The 27,909-nt window shown below is 42.2% G+C and overlaps 1 protein-coding gene across 3 annotated transcripts; it reads right to left on the bottom strand.

Annotated features, from left to right (window-relative positions):
* Positions 1-17: 17 nt before the first annotated feature.
* csf3r (colony stimulating factor 3 receptor) lies at positions 18-27,909 on the bottom strand. Of its 3 annotated transcripts, XM_063199099.1 has the most exons (18): positions 27,868-27,909; positions 27,649-27,736; positions 15,349-15,518; positions 14,475-14,564; positions 12,730-13,011; positions 11,334-11,478; positions 10,804-10,970; positions 10,332-10,495; positions 9,608-9,758; positions 8,954-9,033; positions 7,547-7,748; positions 5,329-5,535; positions 5,079-5,180; positions 4,209-4,349; positions 3,815-3,952; positions 3,395-3,491; positions 3,054-3,135; positions 18-1,365 (listed from the first exon to the last, which is right to left on the bottom strand). In XM_063199099.1, exons 4-18 carry the CDS (start codon positions 14,542-14,544, stop codon positions 778-780), a joined length of 2,616 nt encoding a protein of 871 aa, XP_063055169.1. In that variant the 5' UTR covers positions 14,545-14,564; positions 15,349-15,518; positions 27,649-27,736; positions 27,868-27,909; the 3' UTR covers positions 18-777. The 3 variants fall into 3 exon arrangements, with proteins under 3 accessions (XP_063055169.1, XP_063055171.1, XP_063055168.1); XM_063199101.1 differs by lacking the exon at positions 15,349-15,518 and having other exon boundaries at positions 27,868-27,903; XM_063199098.1 differs by having other exon boundaries at positions 27,649-27,898.

Raw genomic sequence — 27,909 nt, 5'->3', positions numbered from 1 at the left:
TTTCTTTCACCTGTACCTTTTTTTTTTTTAAACCTTTTTTATTGATTGATTTTTTTCACCCCTGATCATTTCGTACCTCTGAGGGATTTTTTTCACAAGGTATGTGCATTTATTTATTTTTTTGGCAAAACTTGACATCACATTATTGTATCATTTTGAATTTTTGCCAGTTTGTTGGTATCCGCAATCGCTCAATATCCACACTGTCCATATCTGAGTTTGCTTGGCAGAGGTCGGCACTCTATGGGTGCTCTTGCTACCATTGAAATCCTCACACTCTAACCCAAGTCCCTTCCCATAAGTCATTGCACTACGCGGCCATCTTGGCTACGCCTCAGAGTTGCCATTTCAGATTAGCAAGACCATGGGCATCTAAGAATTAATGAAAAAAACAGGAATGTGACAACTGAGCGATGCACAACCCATATCCTATATACTAGACCAGGGCTATTCAAATGGTGGCCCTGGGGCCAGATGCGACCCTTGGACTGCAAGGCTCTGGCCCCCCACGAGGTCAGAACAAAATGGAAACTTTTAGAGATAAAAGTATGGGTTCCGTATTGAGCCGAAACAGGCCAGGAAATGCAGGAAATTACATCAAAGAAATGCAAAATTATGCAACCATAATACATACATATTCCATGTTCGGCCCCTTTGATGGGAGAAATTCGAAAAACTGGCCCTCTGTGACATTTAATTGAATAGCCCTGTACTAAACAGTCCTTTCACTCAAAAGCAACTTAATGTCACGTCAGAAAGTCTGCCAAGTCTGTTCCATTAAACTTCTTTTATGGCTAAAGAGTTGAGAAGTGGAAAGTCTTCCCACCGCTGATGTTCCTCTTCCTTGTCTCCCCTTGTTTCTTCACACTCTCCGAAGTCATGACTTGGCCCCCCCGCCTGCGCAGGTAGGCCTACGTTGCGGTAGGGCAGCGGGCTAAAAGGGCCTGGGCTCTGAAGCTCCTCCTCTGCTAACAGGGGCTGGGTAGACTCCGAGCGCAGATATGTAGGAGGAAGAGCTTTAGGTTTAGGTTTAGGATTAGGTTTAGGGTCGGGATTGGGATTGGGATTGGGATTGGGACTAGCATCAGGATTAGGATTAGGAGGTGGAGGCTGGCCTTGGTAGCCACCTGAGAAGACCAATGTGGCGTAGGGCACGGATTCGCTGGTGGTGCCGTCAGTGTCGTAGGGGCTCTGTGAGGAAGAGCAGGAGTAGAGGTCTGAGTCGCTCTCGTTGCACAGCCAGCGTTCTTTGCTGCTCTGGCTCTGCATCAGCTTCTCCAGGTGGCGGTCTGTCAGGTCCACCACACTGAAGTGGGACAGGAAGACCAGCACCGGCTCCATTGGACTCTTAGGGGGCGGACTCTCCTATGAGGAGGGACAAAAAGTTATTTGTTTGCCTGCCATTTTGACCTGGTCCCCTTTTCCTCAAAGGGTTGTTTACCAGCAATTTAGTATTTTGCAATGCAATTCCTCCATTTGCAAGAAAGCAAGGTGCTAACTGACTAGTAACGACGACTTCCAAGATCCGGTTCCGGATCCGGCAGGATAATAGGGTTTTTCACAGGATCCGGATCCGGTTCCAGGATCCAGGATCCGGTAGCCGAGGCTTTTCAGTCAAAATAGTTTGAGCCAACGTGATAAAAAGGGCCCACATGTGTGAGTAGGCTATGTGTTTCAACCCTTTCGTAGGATCCGGTATCCGGTATCCGGTTCCGGATCCGGCAGGATCTTAAGCAGTGGATCCGGTATCCGGCAGGTTCCTAAAAATCAGGATCCGGTGCATCTCTAAATGTAACTGACGACTTCCATGACTCCGTGGCAGAAGACATGCCCAGTCTCAATGGGACAGTCTCGGCCAGATAAAAGTTAAACGGAAAAAAAATAATTAAGTATGTCTCTGAAGATTCTAATTCTGGTAATGTAACATACAGGATATCCTATTGCAAAATAGTTTAGAGTAACAGCAATAGTTTATAGCTCAGAATTTTAGTGAAGTGTAAAATGTGTAAAGCTTGGTTTCAAAAAGAAACAGGTTTTAGTACGAGCAATGTCCAAATATTGCTGGTGCTCGTGTTCAAACTGCTAACTGAAAATGGGTCAAGAATGTATGTTTGCCTTTAAAAGTTGGACACCCTTGCTGTTTTTGTTCAGAAACAGCTGCAATGCCAACACTTTATCAACAAGGGTTTTGTGAGGTAAGCCAAACGTTCAGAATTCTATTGCAACTCTTGTTTGCTCTGTTTCTCAGGGAATATGGGTCAGAAAACTACTGAAATACAAATAGCGCCAAACCCCTGTAGGCTGTTAAACTCACTTCTTTGTTTTATTGCTGTGTCATTCTTTCATGGTTTGTGAAATGAAGGACAAGATGGAGTAGGATGAATGTCATACTGGCAGAGGTGTAGTTAACCAAGACTTCTCTGCGTAGAAAGGCCCACTAACGCCCTACATGTGAGACGGATACAGATACCTGTGGAGTGTTTTTTAACTGCTGATTTCGTATGTATTTTGACATGAAATCACACTACGCCAAACTGCGCCACATTTAAAAGATGGACGGAGATATGAAGGTGCTGATGTTAAAGGGACACTGTGTGAGATTTTTAGTTGTTTATTTCCAGAATTCATGCTGCCCATTCACTAATGTTACCTTTTTCATGAATACTTAACAGCACCATCAAATTCTAAGCATTCATTATGACTGGAAAAATTGCACTTTTCATACATGAAAAGGGGGATCTTCTACATGGTCCGCCATTTTGAATTTCCAAAAAATAGCCATTTCAGCTGCAAAAATGACTGTACTTAGACCAAAGTAGAAAATATTTGTTTATTACTAAGTAAACTTTCATGTAAAGATCAAATTTGGCCATAGGCAGCCCAGTTTCGATGAGCTGCATAGTTGCAGTACCTTTTTGACCATTTCCTGCACAGTGTCCCTTTAAGGAACAGAAATTTGCTTGACAAATCATAAGGTATGAATGGACTTCAAGTCTTTCTAACGTTTGGTAAGTTTCTGTTGCAATGCATTTGCTGCTGTACTTGCATCTCACCTGTATTAACTCAGCTGTGCTCCACTTTCTAATGCTACTGTTCGCTGGGTCAGGGATTTTAGGCCACAGGCATGTCTTCAGCCTACAGTAAAAAAAAAAAAAAAAAGAGCAACACATTAATTCAGGCTATATAAAATCAGTCAATGGGGAAAATATGGAATATACCGTATGAATGGCATTCAAATACCACTATTTTAAATAATGATCCCATATGGATTACTACATAATGAATGAATAATGACATTTTTAAACTAAACAATAGAACCAACAGTACTAAGGACAATGTTTTATGTTAATAAAATAGTCTGCTGTGGTACAGACAAAGTAAACTGGAGTCTCACCATTTGTGCTTGGCTAAGCTGGTTAGCATGATGATGATGATAACCAAAATTATTCCCACACACGTAGGCACCCCGATCAGAACCATCCCAAAGGCACCTAGGAAATAATAATGAAAGAAAAAATACTTTTATTTACATCCACAGACCCTCACGCCTTTATAAATACAACTGATGTGAAGCATTCACAAGGTATTTTCTACTTTGAGCTTGACATTGGTAACACAAGTATTTGGCTTCAGATGATACACGTATCTGTAGTCCAATAAAATCGACTATTGGGGTCACTGACTGTCGGTGTCAATCAGAGGTTTCCCAAAGTAAATTAAAAAAAAAAATTAAAAAATTTGAACTAGTCAATTGTAATGGGCACTCAAAGCGGTTTAATCTGCACCACAGACTGGACGGGTAAACTAAACTCACTGGCTGAGTTGTGGAATGCCACCATGGTTCCGTTGTAGCTGCCATTGCAGGTGCTGACCATGATGAAGGCCTTGAACATGGTCATGGGTTCCAGATCCTCCAGGACCACGCGTCTGTGGTCGGCCGGCGCTGTAATGACTGAGCAAGACACAGGGACAGGTGCAAAGCGGCAGTCTTACTTCAACACTTTGGATAGTGTTACATGTCACTCTCTAATAAATTGCAAAATGTAGTGTGTAACAATCAGCCTGAATAAATTCCATTTCATATTTGAAGACTCACATGAGTGTAAATGTGACAACAAACGAAGAAACAAAATAGTTTGTGTTTTCTTTGATGACACAGTTTTGTTCACACATAGGTAAAGCATATTTGTGATTGTCTACGTTCTTACCTTTGATGTTGCCCTGCTCATCCCTGTAGAACACCTGGTAGCTTTGAATGATGCCATTCCTCTTCGTCATCGGAATCTCATCCCAGGTGAGTTCGGCGTGAGGCCGCCAGATCAAATTTGGTATGGGAGCTGCGGAGGGAGCTGGTATACAGTAGTGTGGACACACACACACACACACACACACACACACACACACACACACACACACACACACACACACACACACACACACACACACACACACACACACACACACACACACACACACACACACACACACAGACACACACACACACACACCATCATCATCAATCAGCAAGTCATTGGACAGTGCTGAATGTCTTTACATATGTATATGTATATGTGTATGTTGTAATTTGTTGTTGTTGTTATTACTACGATTAGTATTATTATTATTATAGTAATGATTATTGTTGTCACTATATTTATTATGATTAATAATATAGTATAAACAAAGGAAATACGCCCTCCGCGCTTCTAATTTGACAATCCGATGCAACCAGAGCGATACTAAATAATAAGTGCAAAGGGAAAAGAATCTGGTGCCACACAGACGCATGTCGAAACGTTAGTCTTACTGCACTGAAAAAAATAAATAACAGAAAATAGACATCCGTGTGTCACCAGATTCTTTTCCCTTTGCACCTAATAATATAGTATCTCTCCAACTATCCACACTACCATGTGATGATTGGAATACTAGATTAATTGCATGTACTTGTCCACCAGAGGGCGATGTTGCACTACAAAATCTCTTGTGTTAAACCCTCATCAGACTTGCCAGTGTACTGTGTGCTTGTAGTGATGAGATTCCAGCGTGAAAATATCAACAAAATGGCTCCAACCTACCACCTTGTCTGGTGTAGACCGTCTCGTTTAGAGGAAGACCCACTCCCTCTGCATACTTGGGGTACACTGAGATCTCATAGGGCGTGTAGGGTTCAAATTCATCTGTGGAATGGAAGCAAACAAATAACAACCAATTGAACATTTTTCGTGAGGTTTGTAAGTGAGCACGAGCAATGAAATCTTGCCTGTCTAAAAACAGTAACAGATTGATTATTTAGCTATGATGAATTATGCGCTCTTTGTCACATACCAGACAGCAAAGCGCTTGTTTGATTCCTGTTTGCCAGATGAAAGGTGAGGAAAGAGGAGCCGTTATTGTTCAGTTGTCTGCACTCCACCACGTATCCTATAGGCTCAGGGGAAGAGAGAGAGTTGGCTGGAGAGGGATGGCTCCAGTGCACTTCCAGGGAAGTGTCTCCATGAGGCCGGACACTCAGGGAAGCAACTCGCGGGAGGTCTGAAGTGGAGAGGGGAAGGCGAAAGAGGCAAGGGAGGGAGGGAACAATTCATTCTGATTAATTGCAGGGCATGAGTAACACGTTTTGGGTGGATGTGCACACCCAAAAACACTTTTCGCAGGTCACAGACAATAGTGTCAGACAGTTGAAGAAGATAGGTTTGCACACTGCCAAATAATAATAAACTTATGCAGTTTAAATTTAATTAAAGCTAGTAACGGTCGATCACCCTGAGGCCTATAGCACATGGCCTTTCATTCTAAACCAGACCTGGCAGGTCACCCAAAGGTGTCAATCAACAAGACAGACAGGCCTCTTGGCCTCTTCCTGTTGCATGTTTTAATAAAATAACGTTTTTTTTGGAGCTTGTTTGGCAGTGTGTAGACCTACCTTGAGTAACACACACAGGGACACACGGACAAATGTTCCTGCCTGCACACACGCACACAAACACCCATGCACACACACACACACACACACACACACACACACACACACACACACACACACACACACACACACACACACACACACACACACACACACACACACACACACACACACACACACACACAAAGAAAAATCAGGAGCAATTTTTGGAGGGGCGGGGGCACCATATGCAAAACTATGCTTGCTAGGGAGCTTTGCGGGGCCTGGCCATGCCCTGGCCAATTTTGACAAAGAAATTGCTTTGCAGCAGCCTAGGTTTTTGAGGAAGCAAATTACCTGAGTCTTAAAATCTGTGTTCACAATTGCACACAATTTTGCAGCTCAAGTGCAAGCGAGGGGTAGCTGAGTCTAACTCAGTCAGTCGCCTGTGAGAAAACACAATTATACTTCCTTTATACTGTAACAACCAGGGCTGGACTGCTAATCTGGCATGCAGGGCATTTTCCAGGTGGGCTGACAGTCCACAGGGGCCTGATATTATTCTTTTTTTGTTTGTGTGTGTGTGTGTTCTTTTTTCAATTTCGTAAAGGATTGGCCCATAGTTTAAAGGGGGCGGCCCATTGTTCCATCTTCAATGTAGACAGTCGAGGAGGATATACAAAAACAGATTGTACGTGACGTGAGAGTGGCCAGTTTCGGCCAATAATGCCTGGGTATTTTTTTGGTCCCAGAGCAGTCCTGGTAACAACAGCAGCGAAGGTGGTAGGCTTGCATATAAAAATACATACTACTACAGTATATTCCCCTTTCCCACTCTTTCTTCACAGTTAATGTTGCAGTGCTAACACTTACAGAGTACTTGGGACCAAATACACCCTAGGTCAAGGGTTCCCAAACTTTTTTCCCTGCGCACCCCCTTTTGCATTTCAATGTGGTTCGCTCACCCCTAAGCTAATATTGCACAGCCGCACATTTTGGCAATCCTCATTTCCAATCAACCTGATGATTTTTCTGCCATCATTACAATGGAACTTGTTGCATGACAAGTCTAGGAGTTATAAATTATACTTCAGATGGATCCTTCCAGCATACAATTAACCAAACAATTAACCCTGTGTTCATTAATGTTGGATATACAAAACACACATATCCACCATTGCTCTATTCAGATCGCGCACCCTCTTGTGGCAGGCCGCGCACCCCCAGGGGTGCAGGCACCACAGTTTGGGGACCACTGCCCTAGGTGATATTCAATCAGCTCTGTAAGTGTTGAACTGCATTTCTTTTACTGTGTACTAGTGTCCCTGTCACCGAGGAGCTTGAACCATTGCTGAGGTGCACAGTGATCTGTGCGGTGCGTTACAGAAATAGAGCCTTGGCCTTTTGATGCAGTAAACAGTAGCTGCGCTATATCAAGGTGTCACATCTTCCCGCTCGTCACGAACAGAGCACGGAATACAGAACACAGGTCTGGCCTGCTACAAACAAGTGACAGTGGCGTCATCCATGTGTCTCTGTCTCTGTTCTGTGACTATGCAGCGTGGGTGCTGTTGTGCAGTTGCGGATCGGTGACAGAAATCCTCAAAGGAACTGCTAGGGGCTGTGACAGGACTCAGATACCTCTGTTTGTATACACGCGCACTTCAGTGGGCCTGGATCTGCCAGCGGGGTTCTGCGCTGTCAGGTACACCTTGCCACACCGCTTGGGGACTGTGGCCGTGCAATGTCTCCTGTCGGTGACACACCTCCGCCACTTCATCCCGGGCTTTAGCGAGACCTCGAAGGTCAGTGGCCTGCCATTGGCACGGAACTGCTTGGAGGGCTAGAGAGACAAGACAGACAGGCAGGGAGGGAGGGAGAGGTTGAGAGAGGGAGACCAGAAGGAGAGATGGAGAGAGAAAGAGAGATGGAGAGGTAGAGTGAGGCCGGGGGGGCGAGAGAGAGGCCAGAGGGAGGGACAGACGGAGGTGAGAGAGAAACCAGAGGGATGGGTTTAATGAAGAACAAGAGATATAAAAAATGTGAAGGACAATTCAGAGAGGGAGAGAGAGAGAAAAGAGGGAGAGAGAGAGAGAAAGAGAGAGAGAGAGAGAGAGAGAGAGAGAGAGAGAGAGAGAGAGAGAGAGAGGTGGGCACAAAGACAAATTCAAATTGGGGGATACAAAGACAAATGACCCTGATGAAGGCGTAAGCCGAAACGTTGATCTTATTAAATGTAACTGCATGAAGTTCTGAGTGTGCGACGACCATTCTTTTTCAAGTTGAGTCTAATTGTCTGCCGTACGCACCTCAAACGGTGTGCGTTTACTGAAACCCAAAGAAAGGATACAAAGACAGAAAATGACAAACGCTAGACTGTGACTGTGACTTCTGTAAGACGACATACAGTATAATATGACATGCCATAATGCCACTGATGATCTCCCGTTTACATGCATAGACGGACCTGTCCTTTTTGTAGTTCCATAAAGTATGACATTCTCATTTACATACTGAACAGATAGGGTTTCTTCTTGTCAAGGTTGAAGAAAAAGGAATAAAGAAAAGGATCAAAACATAGGATAAAAGATGGACAAAGGGATATTCACATCCTGTCATCTGTCTAGATAAAAAATAATTTCCTATCGCACAGACTCATCTGTCTGTCATGTTTGAATTATCTAACTTGGGAATTTGATAACTGTCACACCGGGGAAATTGCTATGGCTCAAATTGAAGACAAAGAATAATGTATCTTGTACGCCAAGTGTTACGTTCACATCAGGTGGGTGTGTGTGCACCCACCAATTCTTCCTTCTCATTTTGTCACTTTATTTCTCTCTAAGCATGTATGCACTCACACACTCACATTTGCACACACACACTCGCATGTATGCATGCTCACACACACACACATACAACACACACACACACACACACACACACACACACACACACACACACACACACACACACACACACACACACACACACACACACACACACACACACACACACACACACACACACACACACACCAATTCTCACCTTCCAAGCCAGCTGGACAATCTTGTAAATAGGTCCTTCATTCATCACCCTCAGCCATGTATCCGGAGACCCGGCGGGGGCTGCAACACACAATAAAAAATATAAATAACATTTGATCATCTCACAAAGACATATGCCCATCTGAGTTGGTTCCCAACATGTGTTGTGGGATCACACTGGCAAAATTGTGTGCCCAAATGCTCAAATGCAATGCCCAAAAGTGACACCCCCCCCCCTTTTCTTCTTACCATGCCCTTGCACTAATTTCATTCATACAATCTGTCTGGAAATGGAAGAATCGAGAAACGATTATTGGTGGGAGGGCGGAGAAATGTGCATCTGATTTACCCAATTCCGAATGTTTGGTTGTGACATGTCATGTGCTCATATGTAATGTGTCATCATTCACCCCATCCCACCCATCTCTCCCCCATTCCTCCTGGTGCTTTGGCAACATGAGTAATCTTCTCTCAGAAGGCTCAACAGAGACATAAACGTGGAGGGAAATGTGAATTGACAGGAGCTTTAACGGACAGCAAGGTCAGGCTAATAGCTACGCCACCCAGCGTAGAACTCTCAAAATTCCTTTCACAAATGGGCAGGCAGACAGAGAGATAGACAGACAGACACAGACAGAGAAAGACAGACAAATACCCTTCATCAGTGTGCTGCCCTGGGCCCAGCCACTCCAGTCGCTCCAGGGGCTGGTCTTGTAGCGCACCCTCGCCTTTGCCTGGTACTCCGTGCCGTGCAGTAGTCCACACACCTCAATGTCCTTCCCTCCCCTGACTGTCTTATTCCAAACCTACACCATAGAGAAACAAGTTGGTTTTCACTCTTAGAGTTTATGTATGCATTTTTCAAAATTAAAAGGTGTGCAAAGATAGCCTGACCCCTAGTGTGTCATGCATCTTCGTTAAACTTCGTGAGCTCGCACGAGGGTCTGGAAATCTTACACGAGCCCGAACGGAATCAGATATTTCACAGCCTGTCCAATCAGAATCGAGGGGCGGGATCGTGGCCGGGCCGGGTTATATACAAGTCAGTGGTTGAAGTAGTACATGATTTTAAAAAAGCCACGTGAATTCTCCAATCAAGTTTGAGCTGTTTTGAACACACCCAGGCCTTTCCAGAGCTAAGCGATTGACAATGTTCCAGATGGCTGGTAACAACCATCGCGTGAGAACCAGGTTAGTGCAAAGATGAAGTTACTTTAAATCATGATAGTGTTGTGGTTTAACTTTAGAACGGAGAGCTACTATTTTAAGATTTAAAAGGTGGTTGAGGGAGTGGGAGTTCAGCCAGGCGGAAACAGTTTCCAAGTACGTTTTAGCGGACTTGGACCAGCCTAGAACTTTTCCGGCGCACACGGACTTACCCTTTCATAAGCTGTGGCAGTAGCATTCACTGGTTTCAGGCGAAGCTCCACCTTTAACGCTGAGCTGGTCAACCAGTCCTGGCCCTTCTGGAGCCTCCAGCTGTGAGACAGGCACCCATCCCTTGGCGGCCTGATTGACTCGATCACAAGGGGATCGAACTTTGCTGAAAGGGAGAACTATATCTTTAACAATTTTCCCAGCTGGGCTCAATAAAGACAATCAACTAATGAATCTACCGATCAATGAATCAACCGAGCAATGCATTTATCAATCAATTTATTCAATGAATAAATGACTAGGCCAATCAATTACCATTCATTCAATCAATCCACCAACCAACCATTCAATCAATCAATCAATCAATCAATCAATCAATCAATCAATCAATCAATCAATCAATCAATCAATCAATCAATCAATCAATCAATCAATCAACCAGTCAACCTTTCGACATTTGGTGTGTGCACTCACCAGCCTCCAAGGGGTCGAACAGCAGGTGCTTTGAGGTGTTGAGGCCCAAGGCATTCTGGGCCTTCACATACACCTGGATCTTACTGAAGAATGGAATCTCAGTTCGCTTTATAGTGATGCGGCTCTCCCCAGCTGGGATGGTGTAGTTATACCGCTGACCTGTTGACCTTTTGGTTAAAAAGAATCCATAATTTTCATGTTATCATGTGAAGGAAGGGTTGACACATCACCTTTCTTATTTGATGTGTATCTGGCCCAAAAGAGCACATTTGCCCCAATGATAGCAGAGTTTTAGAAGTAGTATCTGGATGAAATATGGTATACTGAACGTAGAGTAGGGGCTACATATTGAAGCTGTATGATGTTATCATTGTCATTTTCCATTACTATCCTCAAAAGACTAATGGACGTAGAGTCTACTGAACACAGTAAGGTTTGCTTTGTTGATTCAACAGTCAACAGTCACTACAACAGTACTGTGTAATGGTCTACTTCAAGAGAGTAAGAGTACATTCATGTAAAAACATTACTTTTTCTCTGTGTGGAAGGTATATTCAGTGGAAATGCCAGTGTCAGAGTCCGGGATCCATGTGCATTGCATTATGTCTTTGGTCAGATCTATGTCTTTGGCCAGATTCGTTTGGCAGCTGAGATTCTGAGGAGGGCGTGGAGGGTCTGTACAGAGGGGAGAAAAAGACCAGTGTTGAACTGTGTAACTCCCAGAGAGTTGAATTAGGGGTGGAGCTGTAATAAAATGTTAACATACTGACGACACTCTCACAAAAGTGCACAATTAGAATAAAGATAATAGTAAAGATCACTTTGATACTGACAGTCAACATCCTCACTGCAAGATGATCTATACGATTTCCTCACTTTGGCAGATTCGAGACGATCTTGTACTTGATATCACGATTCACGATTTAATATCGTCATATCGCCCACCCCTAAGTTGAATATGAAGGTATATGCAGCTCTACACTGCCTTGATTTAAAGTAACATTTTCAAAAGTTTCTACCCCAAACATTCAACCCCAAATCATCACATCAATAAGAGACTTCAAATATTACAATTGCAGTTCAACTTCAAGCAGTTCTGAAATTATATCAATATTGCTCTTGAGAGGAATAATACCAATACCACTGAGTATCAGTAACTCATATGCTGCATGCCTTTCAATGTCATCTTTCTCATCTATTTGCTTACTTTCCATTGGTTTTAACCTTGATCAAGCCTGGTCTGAATAAACGTAACTTTTTCTGCTAATTAAAATGAATTATGGGCAAGCAGGAGCTTATTTTTACACAGAGGTTGTTGTGAAGGGGAGTCCATCACTGAGGATATGTACTGCTCAAAGATATGAAATGCAGCAAGCAAGAGACAACACAGCGTCCTCCATTTACAGAAATGAGAACACGAGGTCCTATGATCCAAATTATGTAACAGGAACAAGCCAGCAAACAAACAAAGTATCTAGAAATGCACTCAGAGAGTGCAGACCTCCGCTAAGGAAGCTGTTTGATAGAACAGTTGATTATATTACAAATTTTTGTGGAGTTAGAAACTGGAATGTCAGAATTCGCCCTGTCCCGCAATTCAATTTGCGGTCACTAGGGGTGTATAGATTTGCAGGCTAGCAATGATGAAGAATCTTTCAAAAAATCGTGATCCGGTCCAACACAAACATTTTATCACTTGTTCCTTTGATAATTTCCAACAACTCCACACAGTTTTATCCAAATCCGTTCATGCGTTTTTGAGATATCCTGCTGACAAACAGACAAACAGACAGACAAACAAACAAACAAACAACAGACAGACAGACAGACAGACAAACCAACACGACCGAAAACATAACCTCCTTGGCGGAGGTAACAAACAGACACACAGATAAACCCAATAAACGCAAAAAGAAGGACTCTTACTCCCTGACAAGATGTGTTGTCCTGCCACGATCTGACAGTCAGCCTCACGGCATATGGAGCAGGTGAGATAGCCACTGGGCTCTGAGAAGTTGTCGACGGATATCTGAGTGGTGCGGTTGCTGAGGGTCACCATCCTTGAGGGCTGGAGTAGCGTGCCGTTGTAATGCCACTGCACCTCAGTCCATGGGCAGTTCTCAGCGATGACACAGGAGGCCAAGAACTTGGAGCCATGAGCCACCAGTGGCGTCGGAGTGTGGAGCTCAGCACAGGGCATCCTAGCAGCTACAAGGGACATTACAGGAGGGAGGGTACAGTTTGTTACAAATATAAGGGTGCAGCCTTAGGGTGCAGCAGGTTCATATACTGTATCTATTTTCTTAGACTCTACTATGACATTTGAATGGATACAGTATTTCCAATGGATAAAGTACATTCCCTTGCATGAAGGGATTCTCATGTTGTTATGGTTCACATTTCATTGTCACCCGACCCCAACTCCTTCACTGCTAGCCTCTAACTACTCCACAAGACATACCCCCATTGTTCTGTAGACTGGTTATAGCCAGCATGGCAATGGGTGTCATGTTTACTGTTTGGTATTAGATCGATCACAATGTTTTATCTCATTTAATATTGTGGCAACCTGAAACTTTTATTTTGAACTTTTGAACAAACTTTGAATGAATTCCACATAGACCTACATGCATTTCCCAAAATGTTTAGCTTATAATGAGCTGTTAATTAAAATGCAATGGGGCACCTAAGTCACGCCCTTCTACTTCCGATCCGTGGGGCTGGAGCGCTCAAAATTTTGAATGCGAGTTAATGGAGCGAGTCAAGCTAAATCCTCATCCCGTTTGGCATGTGCTCCGGATTTCACATGTGATGACAGTGAATTTGAAAGGTTTGGATTTGCGTCGTAAGACCACTCATTTTCGACACGCAAGAAACGTTATTTTAGCTTTTGTGCAAAACTGTGTTATAGACTACACGTGCGCCTCACATATCTGACGTGAACCGAGGCACAGCCAACCCTACCGCTGCACCATGGCTTAAGTGGCTGCACGTCGGACATGCGACGTCTGTTGTGTAGTCCAAATAATTACATATTTTTGCACACACACAACTCAAAAATCGCTTGCCAAGTGAAGTCAACAAGCACACCATTGGTTGTTATTAATTCTGAGGCACAGCATATGTGTGATCGACGGGGAAATGCGAGGTGGATCGGAAAATAGCTTTGATCAGTCCATTACAGCCCAGTCAAAAGTGTTTGCGTTCCCAGCCCCACAAGCCGCCCGGAAGGGGTGGAGACTTAGGTGCCCCATAGTATTTCTTAGAGATGCACCGGATCCTGATTTTTAGGATCCTGCCGGATACCGGATCCACTGCTTAAGATCCTGCCGGATCCGGAACCGGATACCGGATCCTACGAAAGGGTTGAAACGCATAGCCAACTCGCACACGTGGGCCCTTTTTATTACGTTGGCGTAAACTATTTTTAAGACTCATTGGCTTACTGCCACACTGTCTTCAACGGCCGCTTCCAAAGGGCTTTCACTCCATGCAGCGATTGGGGTTGTGAAAGACTGACTGAAAAGCCTTGGCTACGTAAAAAGTAGAGATGCCTCAGATCCTGATTTTTAGGTAACTGCCGGATACCGGATCCACAGCTTAAGATCCTGCCGGATCCGGATAGTCTGAAAACCGGATCTTGGATCCTGTACATCTCTAGTATTTCTTACCTGCACTGTGTCTCTGCAGTCCAGTCAGGACCAGCAAAACAAAAGCTGATAGCCAATGGGAATCCCTCATGTTTTCCTCTGCCCTGAGCTCTGGGGTAGAGGAGGAATGAAGAACTTTCAGGAGTTGGTTTTGGTCATTCAAATAAGACAAAATATGCAATACATTTTTTGGGGTTATGGTTAGCATTCTTTTGGGAGAGCTAGTGTTTTATCTGCTGTATTTCAGCCATATGTGGCACAGGCCAGAAGCCTAAATGACCAAAATGACTAATAGGAATTAATGGGAAAGGGTTTAGGGTTTAGGTTTAGGGTTCATTTCATTTCATTTCATTTATTGTTTATTTAGCAGGGACAGTGCACAATATACAATTGAGCCAGATTATAGCCACACGGCTAATTTTCTTCTGTAGTTCCTGGACAATAATTGGTGTTAAGCTAAAAACAAAAAGGATTAAAATGAATATTAAGACAAGCATTTGATAATACAATTAAAAGGTGCCCAATGTGCAAATATAGGCCCACAATATTGCATGGCCAAGAAGGCATATCTAGTTAAAAGAATACACCAAAGAAACAAAAAAAACCAAGATGTATGATAAAGTAAACATAAAACAGGGTTGGGTTTAGGTTTAGCATTAGCGTTAGCATTCTGGCTGAAGGTTAGGATAAAGGTGCAGTAAGCACAGTCAAGCACAGTGTTCGCATTCAGCATGCTGTACATGAAAAGAAAAGAAACTCCGAGCAGTTTGGAAAAAAGTGGGGCAGAAAGGGAAAAAGAGGGAGATTTTCTCTCCACAGGATGCTGAAGAATGCGCAGAAATAGAATAAAGATGATCTTTTTTTTTTGTTTTTTTTACAATTTTAGTGTACTTACACGTAAGTGAACAGGCAACTAGGTTTCTCACAAAATCATCAAGCTGACAATCCTTCCCAAATCTGATATAAAAAAAACAGCTGGGGGTCAGGACATAGAGAGGGTCTGCATGTTCCTCATTCACTCACTCGCAGGTGATCCCCCTGCCATTCGAGGACAGCACACTTGATCTGGGGAGACAAATGCATGGACACACTTGCTTCAGCTCATCTCAAAAGAGTGTACCGGTAGTTCCATTGTGTGTGTGTGTGTGTGTGTGTGTGTGTGTGTGTGTGTGTGTGTGTGTGTGTGTGTGTGTGTGTGTGTGTGTGTGTGTGTGTGTGTGTGTGTGTGTGTGTGTGTGTGTGTCAACAGAAGATCAGCTCAGCATCTGCCTGTCCAGTGTGGTTGTGGTTTTGAGTGTTTCCTATCCTGAAAACTAACTGACAAAAAAAAAAACTTATTGCAAAACCTTGTTCGTACCACCTCCTCCCACAGATCCGCCTGCACAATCCAAGAAGTATATGTCATCTCTCTCTCTCTCTCTCTCTCTCTCTCTCTCTCTCTCTCTCTCTCTCTCTCTCTCTCTCTCTCTCTCTCTCTCTCTCTCTCTCTCTCTCTCTCACTATAAATTCATTTTGAACATTGCTTTGTGTGCTCAACTTCACTTGGTGATGAGACGTGTTACAGTAAGAGTTACATGTGTAAATAACTCACAAAGGAATTTTGTGGGATAGATATCTACTTTAATATCTGGTGGATGCCAGTTCTATTTTTTAATGCAAACATGTTGACTTTGACATTGACAGCCAGAAAACAAGCTTCAAAGCTGAAGTCGGCAAGTTGTTATAGGCCTACTACCTTGAACTGTCTTGAGATTTCAAAAAGGCCTACATGAAATAGCCAATTATGGAAAAAAAACTGAATTATGCATCCGCCTCCAAATCCTGTAATCTGATTACAAATTTGGCGCAGCTCCTTGTTTGTTTAGCTAATCAGAGAGTAAACTCTATCTTGATTTACAATAAGAATTAAAGTAGACTATGGCGATTACACTCGGTAAACCAAAATATTTTGGTTGAGATGATTTGTACAACTTCGTCTACAGAGGGATTGCAGGATGTGATGCAGATCATGGAGAAGAAATCATATTTTACATCTAAAACACCGAATTTTGCACACTTGCAGACTGAAGATTTAGCTGTTTTTCAGATTTTTCATGAAGAACCTCCAGAATCCAGAAAATACATATGACAACAACAGTCCTGCTGACAGTAGCTTATATTCTAACATAAATAGACCTACTATTTATTCTCGTAAGCCAAAATTAATGAATCAACATTTTTCAGTAAAATTATGACAAACCACTCTGCACTCTGTTCACTACTAAGCTCCGCTTCAGGGGAACATGAGCAGACCAGAATATTTAAATACGAGTGAAACATCAACACAAAACACGTCTTTTCAATATTCCACCACTACCGCGCTACCTGTGGCAACGCATAATGGGGCCAATTCCTAATCATCAACTTTCCCGGATGGCACAGATTCATTTCTTAGGCAAGAAATGAGCAAGTGCAGCTTGCCTGAGAGAGGGAGTGAGTGAGTGAGTGCACAGAAAATACATTTGAGATGGATGTTATTGAAGCGACTCCATTTTGGGCTTATCAGGGGCTGGCATAAAGGCCTTGGTGCGCGGCACTACTGCCTTTCAGCCTTGCTGCCTCGTGTGGCTGCTAATTGCCTACAGCTACGCAATGTGCCTGGCTGCCAGTCAGAGAGAGAGAGAGAGAGAGAGAGAGAGAGAGAGAGAGAGAGAGCAGTCATTATAGTTTTGTATTTGATTTCTTTTGTGAGAGTTCCGTTCCGACCGTCTGTCCGTCAGGCATGCATGCCACTCCAGCATCGTGATTGAACATGTTCGTGACAAAACCATAAATGAGTATGTGGATTTCTTTTTCCTTTTTTCACTCATGTAATCCCTCCAATTCCTGAATGGTGACTGACACAAAAAGTTAGGTTATTAATGTTGGAATGTGGGGCCTATTTGAGGACCTAACTTTCTGCTTTAGTTGGAGAGCTTTTGGTCACGTTTTGCCAACACATTACCTGCCAGTAAAAGACGGTTTGTCAAAAGGCAACAGGAAATCTGTAATAAACTGCATTTGTTGCCGTCTTTTGCTGGATATTGTGGATATTTTTTTTGTGGCCAATGGTGAAAGTAAGCAGGTGCGCAGCACCGGTATAACATTTACAGCTGGTGCACAGTACCAGTAAGAGAATCAGGTTAATGCTGGCCAAAAACCCACATTTGAAAATTCTACTGAAGCAGAAAACATTCTTCCACACCATGCCATTTGAGACAAATGTCATATATGAAGAGAATAGCTCAAAGTTACCCGAAATAGTCATGCAGTGATATACTAGATCTGTAGCGCACGTTTATTTTGTTTGCGTTCTTTCTGATGTTGGCATTGGAAGGTCGGTTCTTAGGAAGACCTGCACAAAATAACACTGGTAAGCAGGCCTGGAATTTCGCCATTTTAGGGGCAAGGCCACTTGGGCTTTGGAGTTGACAATTTTTTAAGAGCGCTAAGGTCAAAAGTCAGGGCACCAAGGCCATAAATTAAAACAAAATACTAATGGATAACGGGTTAGTTGGTCTTTTCTAGCAGTCGAATCGATATGCAAGCAGCTTTTTGGCAGGCTGTCTGGTGTTAATTCAGAGTGAATAGTGCAAAATACAAGACATGGCCCTCATGAAATTCCTGCCCTGCTGGTAAGACATGAAAACTACTTTCACCCCTATTCGTGCCCTAACAGGGTCTGGAATCTTCCCTCATGGCCGCAGATTTGTAACCTGACTCTTGCCAGCTGGTATGTTTCACGTTCATCTTCACTAGGCCTATATCATTTGGGTATCCCAACAATCGACATGTTTTCGAATTATGTTCCTTATCAAAAAATCCTTGCCGGCCCTGCCGTGGCCATCCGGTAGGGCACTCGCCTGCCATGCGGCTGATCCGGGTTCGATTCCCCCCCGGGTCCTTTGCCGACCCCTCCCCATCTCTCTCCAACTCATTTCCTGTCCTACTCTTCACTATAATGTCGTAATAAAGTTGACCCCCCCCAGAATTTTTTTTTGATTGACAACCAGTCCCAATCTTTACTGATGTGCCACTTCGAGTTCACATTGTACTCGACCCATGAGGTAGCTGAAATGACAGGCGGAAGAAGAGTCCATCTATGGATTATGATTGGCTCTTTGCTCTTTGCTCAAATGATTCTGATCTTCACGGTGCTCAGATGGTTGCGTGAGGAAATAGGAACACTCTTGTGTGTAGTTTGGCGAAACACAGCCAGATGGCATAAGCTAGGTTAAGAGGTTAGTAGAGCTGGCCGTGACCTACTGTATTACTACGGACATAGCTCCATATTACGGACTGAGATTCCGTATCTAAATGTATTGAATGTAATGGATGTCAGCTACACAGCTCAGTGTAGAACATCAAACTGGGCTCAAACTACATGATGGAAAATTTGTATCCAATTTTTGCATCAGGCTGTGCTGTATACAGTACATGAAGAGAATAATATTTTGTCCAATCGTAAACATGCAGGCACAACTCAAAATTTTATTTCAAGTTATAAATATCAAAGATGTTTGATTATCTTCGACTTGTGGTGAGGCACTCTTTGAATTCTGTCTTACAATGCCATACACACAAAAGGAAAGGGAGCGTTGTCATGGCGACAAAGTGAAGTTTTAGTTGTCCAGTTTTGGTAAACCTGTCTGCTCTACTGACTGAGCTAATAGAGCACTTAACCCTTGCTCCGCTTAGCAGGACAGCACCAATTTCTGAGCCTATGTACAACTACCTCCAATATACCCCCTTTATATGGAAAAAATAGTTGCAGTATTGGAACACCAAAAGTGCATAATTATGACTCTCCAAGTGGACCTCATGAAAGACAGGTAAACAAAGAAATCGGTCCTAAACAGTAGTAGAAAAATACAAACGTGAAAGTCAACAGGAAAACTTTGACCAGACCAATCCAAATCCAAACACAAGTTTTCCGACATGTTTATTATCTTCATGTAGCCTATTAAATTTTTTTCTGTTTGTTCCTTTATTTGCCAGTTGACGTGTGATGAAGAGCATTCTCCCTGAAAGGTTCTATTAAGAAAAGAAACAGGAGCTTGGCGTTGTGGACTTTATATTTGTTTTTCCCGTTTACTTTACGTAATACAACACCCAATAGTATTCTTGAGACCTGCAGTATGTGCATGTTTTCTTAGCTCAACATATGGGGGCCTTTGGCCTTGGCCAGAGGCCCCAAGTGGTGTTGCAATGTTCTTTTCTCGTATCCCCCTCCCATTGATGTCCTAATCCTCAGCTACAGGAAGCTGCTGCAATGGGGCCCTCTCTTTCCTCTGCCCACTCACACAGCTCTACCTCCACACATATACTTCTCCTAATCACTGCCTATTTGTGTGTCTGCTGGACAGATATGAAGTGAAAATAACCTGCTCAAAATAGTCCCAAGAGTTTAGTTAGTAAGTAGGCAACTGGATTTCTTTTTAGATGAGCGTGACGTGAGAATTCTTCTGAAACTGAAGGGCAAACTGACAAAGGCCTATTTTAGCTGAAGAGATTAAACATTCTGTCAAACTCTAAAAATAAGACAATTTTCCTACTACTACTATTATTCTATTGACTTAGATGATGACCTCGAATCTCTACAGACACCTAGTCAAATATTTCAATTTGCTTTGAGATTTTAAAGGTGCTCTATGTAAGATTCCCCTTCCCTTCTTCAAAGTTGTTAGTGCAACATAATGCCCATATCTGATTTGGGTTTATCGTATCAAAGCAAGCAAAAAATGAGAAAATAAAAAACGTCCTAATGTCTCTTGTTAGGTCAAAGAGTAGGCTACCTTGCAGGTTAAACTAGCCTGGTCCTGACCATCCCATAATACTACCATTTCATTTCATATTCATGGTCTGGCATTTGTTGGCGTTGCGTATCAAAATCCTTCCGCTCCAGACACTCCACAGAAAAGCAAGGCCAGACTCGTAGTGGAGCCAATCCTTTGGCGGAAGTAGGTAGGATGGCTAGCGAGGCTAAGGTTAAACACCACTAAATGTCATTTTAAGAACGTCAATGCAATAATTTCAATGTGAGATATGTCAAAAAAATGAACAATATCTTTAGAAAATATTGTCAAAAATAATGGCAGCTTATTTTAAACCCACATTTAGAATCTGACGCTGATAGAGGGAGTCCCCGCGTTCTACAGTGACAAACCTAAGTGAACAAAGCACAGCAGAGAATAGGCCAGATTGTAATAACCTGTCTAGACCTATAATTTTAATAAATTAAACGGCCTTAAACAGTGGCGGTATGCACCAGATATCCCCTTGTGCGAACGGTTTTATCATTTTAAAAAAGCTTGCTTGTTGTGAACATTCAACAAAAGCTAAAGCTACTCATCGCACTGGCCCACCACCAAGCGTTTTTCGACTTCATGGCGCTTCGCTTTTGTCGAATTAAAAAATCATGGATATGCCTCCGAAACATACGTGACACACTGGTTTTGAACTGCTAGAGCGAGTGAACCTCTTTCTCTACGTAGCATATCCACATTTCCATCTATTTTCTTTTCTGAAGTTGACGACTGCTTCGTGCCTCGTGTCTGTCAGTAACCAAATCCCCTCCAACGTTGCGTCTTTTGTGCAGGAGTGGACAGTGTGCCAAATTGGGTCGTAGCAATATTTCAACTAGCCTATGCGATAGCCTACCCTCACGAGGGGCAGGGATGGGCAGTATTGCTATTACATCTAATTGAAATACATTTTGAAATACAAAATACTATTTTGTATTTTTATTTCATATAAGTGAATTACATGTATTTGTATTTTGTATCAAAATACTTTCCTCCAGTATTTTGTGTATTTCACAAAACTACAAATACAAATACTTTGTTCTAAAGAATGTTATTACACAATATGAACACAAGATGGTGCTGTAGGTTAAAAAGTATATGAATGCCCCTAGCTGAATTGGAGGCACATGCTTGGATTTCTTAAGCCTTGACTGCACAGGAAGTTCAATTTGGTTCAAGGTGATTGGCTGATCATTTAATTCATTCCTCAATGAGGTGTTAATATTTTCCCAATGTCATTCAAACTTGCTTTCAGTTTGCGATTTAGGGTGTTTTGTGTAGAATTGAGATATTACCTGTGCATATTGTTTTAAAACTAGCTGTAGCCAAAGTGTGTTCCAATATGCAACCTTGCTTCCTCCACTTCTGCTTGTGGCCTCGTACCAAGAAGTAATATGTCGGGATGATATCACTGACAACAGCATTATATTTAAACATCTCACAAAAGCTCAATTGTAAAGTCTTTGTCTCATTTGCAATTGGGATGGTGAATGGAAAACAGTCCCCTAAAAGTTGTTGTGGCTAGGCTGACAGCTGGGAAACTTAATTGTTTTCTCCACGGGGGATGGGCCAGGAGGCGGGGCGAGGCCACAACCACAAGTGGAGGAAGCAAGGTTGCATATTGGAAGGCACTCATAGAGCCAACCAGTATAGTTGCAATACCCACTCTGGCCACCATGCTATAGGGAGCGCAGTTTCAATGAGCAGTATAGTTGCAATACCTACTCTGGACACCATCCTATAGTGCACTTTTTATTAAAAGCACTTGTATCTCTAATTTGTCACAGAAATGATTGCTATTCTTATGGCACTGACATGTTAATTCAGACAAATTAAGTCAAGAGTGAAGGGTGACCAGTTGAGAGATGTTCTCATTTGCAGGCCTCATAAACCGGCCCCATCGCCAACGTTAGAATGCGAAGCTGTTTGAAAAATTAGTTATGATGACACAGCCTACATTATATCTCCCTTATATAGTATTATTCAACTTTTTGGTCTTGTGTTTGTATGTCATCGTCAGTATTTTTGCACAAGTTGCACGCATGTATGATACCGCTGCAACACATGAATTTCCCCAATGGGATGATAAAGACATACTTACTTGGCCCACAGCAGGGCCTCTTTCTTTCTTGTTTGAGCTTTTGCTTGTTTTCTAATCATCATTTAATTTCTCAGAATTTAATTGTTCAATTAATTTCACTGTGTAAGTCAAATTGGTAGTTTTTGTACACAATGTTTTTTGTTGTATTTGTTGTGTATTTTGTGCTGTTGAAAATACAAAATATTGTATTTCGATATTAGATACTGTTACAGTTATGTATTTTGTATCTTATTTGTAAACATTTTTGCTGAATTTTTTGTATTTGTATTGCAAATACATGTAACTGTATCTTTGTGTTTTACGGGCATAGTGATCGACTGGTTAAAATCGTACTTACAACAAAGAAGTTTTTTTGTCGCCATTGGAAGACATACTTCATCACCAATGTCTCTGGATTGTGGGGTCCCCCAGGGCTCCATTCTGGGACCACTACTGTTCAATCTGTATATGTTGCCACTGGGACACATTATCGAGAATAACTCCATAAATTACCATAGCTATGCGGATGATACCCAGCTCTACTTATCTATGTCCCCCAATGACTACACCCCCCTTGAATCACTCTATCATTGCATGGACCAAATTAACAAATGGATGTCTCACAATTTCCTCCAGCTGAACACAGAAAAAACTGAAGTAATTATATTTGGGAAAAGAGAGGAGAGACAAAAGATTGCTACTATCCTTGAAACGAAGGGACTGAAACCAAGGGAAACAGTTAAAAATCTTGGGGTCCTCATTGACAGTGACCTAAATTTCAACAGTCACATGAAAGCTATTACTAAGTCTGCATTCTATCACATAAAAAACGTCACTAAATTTAGGGGCCTGATGTCTAAACATGATCTGGAGAAGCTAATACATGCCTTCATTTCTAGTAAAGTCGATTACTGTAACAGTCTGTTTACTGGCCTCCCAAATAAGACCATTAAACAGCTTCAACTGGTACAAAATGCAGCTGCAAGGGTTCTTACAAAGACAAGGAAGTTTGACCACATTACTCCAATTTTAAGATCGCTGCATTGGCTCCCAGTAAGCTACAGAATTGATTTTAAGGCAATGCTACTTGTATTTAAATCATTAAATGGAATGGGACCCACATATCTACTGGATATGTTTCAGCTGTATGCACCGGCCAGGTCACTAAGGTCAACGGAGAAGAATTTGCTGGTGATTCCAAAAGTCAAAACAAAATGTGGAGAGGCAGCCTTTAGCTTCTATGCTTCAAAGCTTTGGAACCAGCTTCCAGATGACGTAAAAAATGCACCCACTATTGATAGCTTTAAATCTAGACTCAAGACTACGCTGTTCTCAGATGCTTTCTTAAATTATTGAATGAAAAGACGGTAAAATAAGAGAAGTAAATTAGTAAAATAAGAATTGTTTTTCAAGGTTTTATGTTTATTTATGTTTTATTTTATTATTATTTTTACCTTATGTTTTATCTTAATGTTTTAAATGTTTTTTTGACTCTAATTCATTTCCCTGTTTTCCTTTCATTTACATTTGTTAACTTTGTGAAGCACATTGAGTTGCACCTGTGTATGAAATGCGCTATATAAATAAACTTGCCTTGCCTTGCCTTGCCTTTGCCCATCCCTGACGAGGGGTGACCAGGATTTCAAACAGGTTTGATCCTTGCGGCGATTGCTTATAGCCAGCTGGTCCAGCAGGGGCTTTCGTGTCGTAGCCTAACATAGCCTAGGCCTACACGTAGCCTAGGCCTACTACTCAAACGAGGCGAGACTCGCTCTTGCCCATGCTCTTCTGATCAGGTCACACAGTGCAGACAAAATTGTTCATCCCTGCCTTCATGGCGATTCATCCCCTTTGTCATTGTCCCGCTATTCCTGTTAGTAATTTGGACCTGGCGTAGGCTAGGCTCTGTATCACGTAAATTTTAAAACCTGCAACCTTAACAATGCGTGCACGCAGCACTTAACACAGATGAAGGCATCTTCTATCAAATGAACGCCTTCTCCGTATCCCTCATAGAATGGCAAGACATGTTGGGAGACTTCAATTGAATTCAATTTATTCCCGATTTTGTAGAGATATTATGAGTACAATGTCAGCACCACATTAACGTTAGTTTGGCAAATGTAACGTTGGCATGCTGATGCGAGCATGACGATGAAACAAGTCGCATACAAATAATAGGCTATTGATACTTCCCCAAGCATACTGACAATGCCCAGCATTGTGTTCAACGTGTTTTACACATTCAAAAACTCCCACTAAATACATTTCCCAAACTCAACGATGAGTGCTGCCAGTGCACATGTCGTCTAGCACCATAGGCCTACACGTGGACAGCTCGCAATGCGAAGGGCTGCACCAGCTGCAAATGCCCGAGAGAATGATCGCCCACTGAGAAATTTACTGATGATAAGGGGTGAAGTTTTAGCCAATATTTCATTTGCCAGTGTAAAACCGATGTTAGGCTATTTGTTTTTGTGACATTCGCCTCAATTTTTTTTAAAACCTTAAGTCAGTATTTTGGGAGGCATTTGTGCCACGGCTCGCATTTTTGTAGAAGTTTATAACGAAGATTATCGCAACTGAAGACTTGATTTATTCTTGGCCTACGTGGATAGCCTACTTTTTTCGTTTGGTATAATTACGGACAATGCAAATAACTGATTTGTGTGACATTCGGATATTTTTGGAAGGAATATAATGGAAATAGTCCCGCCGCCTGGGTTATTGTTTTGTGACGTGCATGTGGATGAGCTTTATTGAAGTTGCATGTAATAGGCCTACTGAACAGTGAACTGAAATTGAAAATAGGCTATAGCTGATGTCATTTTTACAACAGTGGCATTTTTTTTGGGTGCTATGAGTTATTGTTTTGCATCTACGAGTTGGAAACGCCATGCCACTCACAGTGACCACATCATTTCTCATTATGTCGGCAATTGCATAGTTTTAATTTTTTTTGTAGCCTGTATCCCCTCATGACACTATAATGTGCTTCACAGAGTGCCGCGATTTCAGCACCATGGACAGAGGGCGCCAGTCCACGTATGCGGGGGACATGAAGGTGTCTTTACTCCACGGGCAAATGTCGTTTTCGGGAAAGATATTAAAATAGTCGCTATTTCTAAGTAGCCTTTGTAATGGTCTACTGTGAGACCTAAGCCTAAGATGCCACTCTCAAGTGAAAGCATATGATATAGGCTACTACAACCAAAACTGTTGTAATCCTACATCGACAAGCGAGAGCTGAGCCAGAACCTTAGTTGGACTCCCTCCATATACGTCATAGAGGTTCTGCCAGAGAGAAGCCCAACATTTCAGAAGTGTCTTTTAAATGATAGGCCTACATTTTCATAAAAATATTGTAGTTTGGCATTGTTACAGACTGTGCATTTCACATATATGTTTCAAAACACCTCTTCTGACAACATCCAGTATAGATTTAGTTATTAATTTAAGCTAAACGTTACCCTTTAAGTTGGAACATCATGTGGAATGGGCACTGCCTTCCTTCATGTATTCAAATGTACAAATGCAGTTAGGCCTAACAATACTGGAAATTAATGGTGATGATAAATCTTCATGTTAGCCAGTTAGCAACCTGGGTAGTTGAACATGGGAAATTGCATCGCAACGTAGTTAACAACTTTTTGAGAAACGCACCCAGGTTTGTGAATGCGAAACACAAGTTGAAAACCTATAAAAGGTAGGCCAATACACTGTACCCTTAACCACTTTGACCTTTAATGGTTCAATAGTAATGGGAAATGGATGCCATGTTAAGAAATACTGTGTTCATGGAATAAACCGTGTTCTGCAAATTCAGCAATTTAGAGATGATAAAGACATGAAAATGATGTGATATAAAAATGGAACCCAATATAAGGCAACAATAACAAAACAATGATCATTAAATTGACATACAGCCATCTTGAAAACCAAACCATGCTTGGGTGAGTAACCTAATTGCAGATACCGTAGAATTTAAGCAAACCCACCCAATACAAGCCTTGTTTTGAATCCAAGACGGTGTTGTGTGTGAAAAAGCCCATGCTATTTTGGAGGAAAAAATTTCTATGTCACTAAAAGCAAAGTCAGAAAGATGTTTTTAGTCATAGTTCCTTCAACTGTTTTGGGCTAGATTCCGAAAGTATTACATGAAGTAGCCCAGTCTGGGAACACCCACCGCCAGTTCTTCGAAACTTGTTGATTGATTACAGAATGTCAGTGCTTGCGTGTTCAACCAATCAGAGGATAGGCCTAACTGCCTGTTATTTCCTCTCAACAAATGCTATGTTTTTGGCTGCTTCATTAGATACTGTTTGGATGCTTTGGCCATTTAGCTATTTTCAGAATGTATGCTGCCCATTCACAGATGTTATCTTTTCAGGAATATTTCAGAAACTAATATTTACCTGTTCAATCCAAGTAGAATAAGTTTTGTTGGCAAATATGTTTATGATTGGCAATTCAAAATTACGGACATGTCTTTATGTATGAAAAGTGTACATTTCAAAGTCATAATGAAACTTAACAATATTGATGGCAGTGGTAAATATACATAGTAATAAAATAACTATAATAAAATACAGTGCTTACATTCGGTAATTATTTAGGCTGAATTCACTTGCACAACTTTGTCTACAGAGGCAGCAAGTTTTGGAGAATGTGAGACAGTTTAAGAGAGAGGATAATTTGTAATTTCACATTTAAAACATGGAATTTCATTCACTTGAGTGATAAAGATTTCGTTTGCTTCAATAAATATGACAACAATATTATTGGTTAACAGTCAAAAGGTAAGTTAAAAATCATCTAAAAGTTAAAACATGTTAGTATTGCTAAGAGGAAACAGAGTCAGTGCAACCAGATTTTATGTGTGAAACTTTCACATTGTCTATTAACCACATTTTGAGAAAAGGTAAAAACAATCAAGACACCCAGTAGAGCTGGTTGCGCTGTAACAAGACTAAAATGATGAAAACAGACAGTGTTTTGCCTCTCCATTGCTTTGCTGAGCCAAGACCTGCCATTCCATTTCTCTCTCCCCCCCCCTCTCTCTCTCATGCGCTTGTTCTTTTTCTTTTCTTTCTTCCTTTCTCTCTCTCTCTCTCTCTCTCTCTCTCTCTCTCTCTCTCTCTCTCTCTCTCTCGCTCTCTCTCTCTCGCTCTCTCCGAGACACAGATATGATCAGACTGTGAGAGGCTTTGAAAGCGGACCCAATGTGATGGCGAGATAAAGAAAAGCAATCACGGCGGAGTGGAGCAGCAGTGGCGTGCGTGCAGTCGCTCACCATCAAGGGTGCCAGGGCCTCGGTTAGGCTCGGCTGCCCGCGCATCGCATCTCCTCTCTGGGGCGGGCAGGACGATGGCTCCAGGGGGCTGGGGGAGGAAGAGGAGAGGCAGATGAGGAAGGTTGGATGAATGGATGTGTAAGGCGTAGACACCTATAGATCCTATGGAGTACTCCGGTGAACGCTCGCTCTCTCGTTTCTAGACCCGACTCGGCTCACCTCTAGACTTCTCGTTTCTGTGTTTGCATTAAGATGCTTGGG

Source organism: Engraulis encrasicolus, chromosome 5 (assembly GCF_034702125.1).
Source record: "Engraulis encrasicolus isolate BLACKSEA-1 chromosome 5, IST_EnEncr_1.0, whole genome shotgun sequence".
In the NCBI taxonomy this organism is placed as follows: Eukaryota; Metazoa; Chordata; class Actinopteri; order Clupeiformes; family Engraulidae; genus Engraulis; species Engraulis encrasicolus.
The sequence above is the reverse complement of the archived record's forward strand: the minus strand, read 5'-3'. Positions and strand labels throughout refer to the sequence as shown.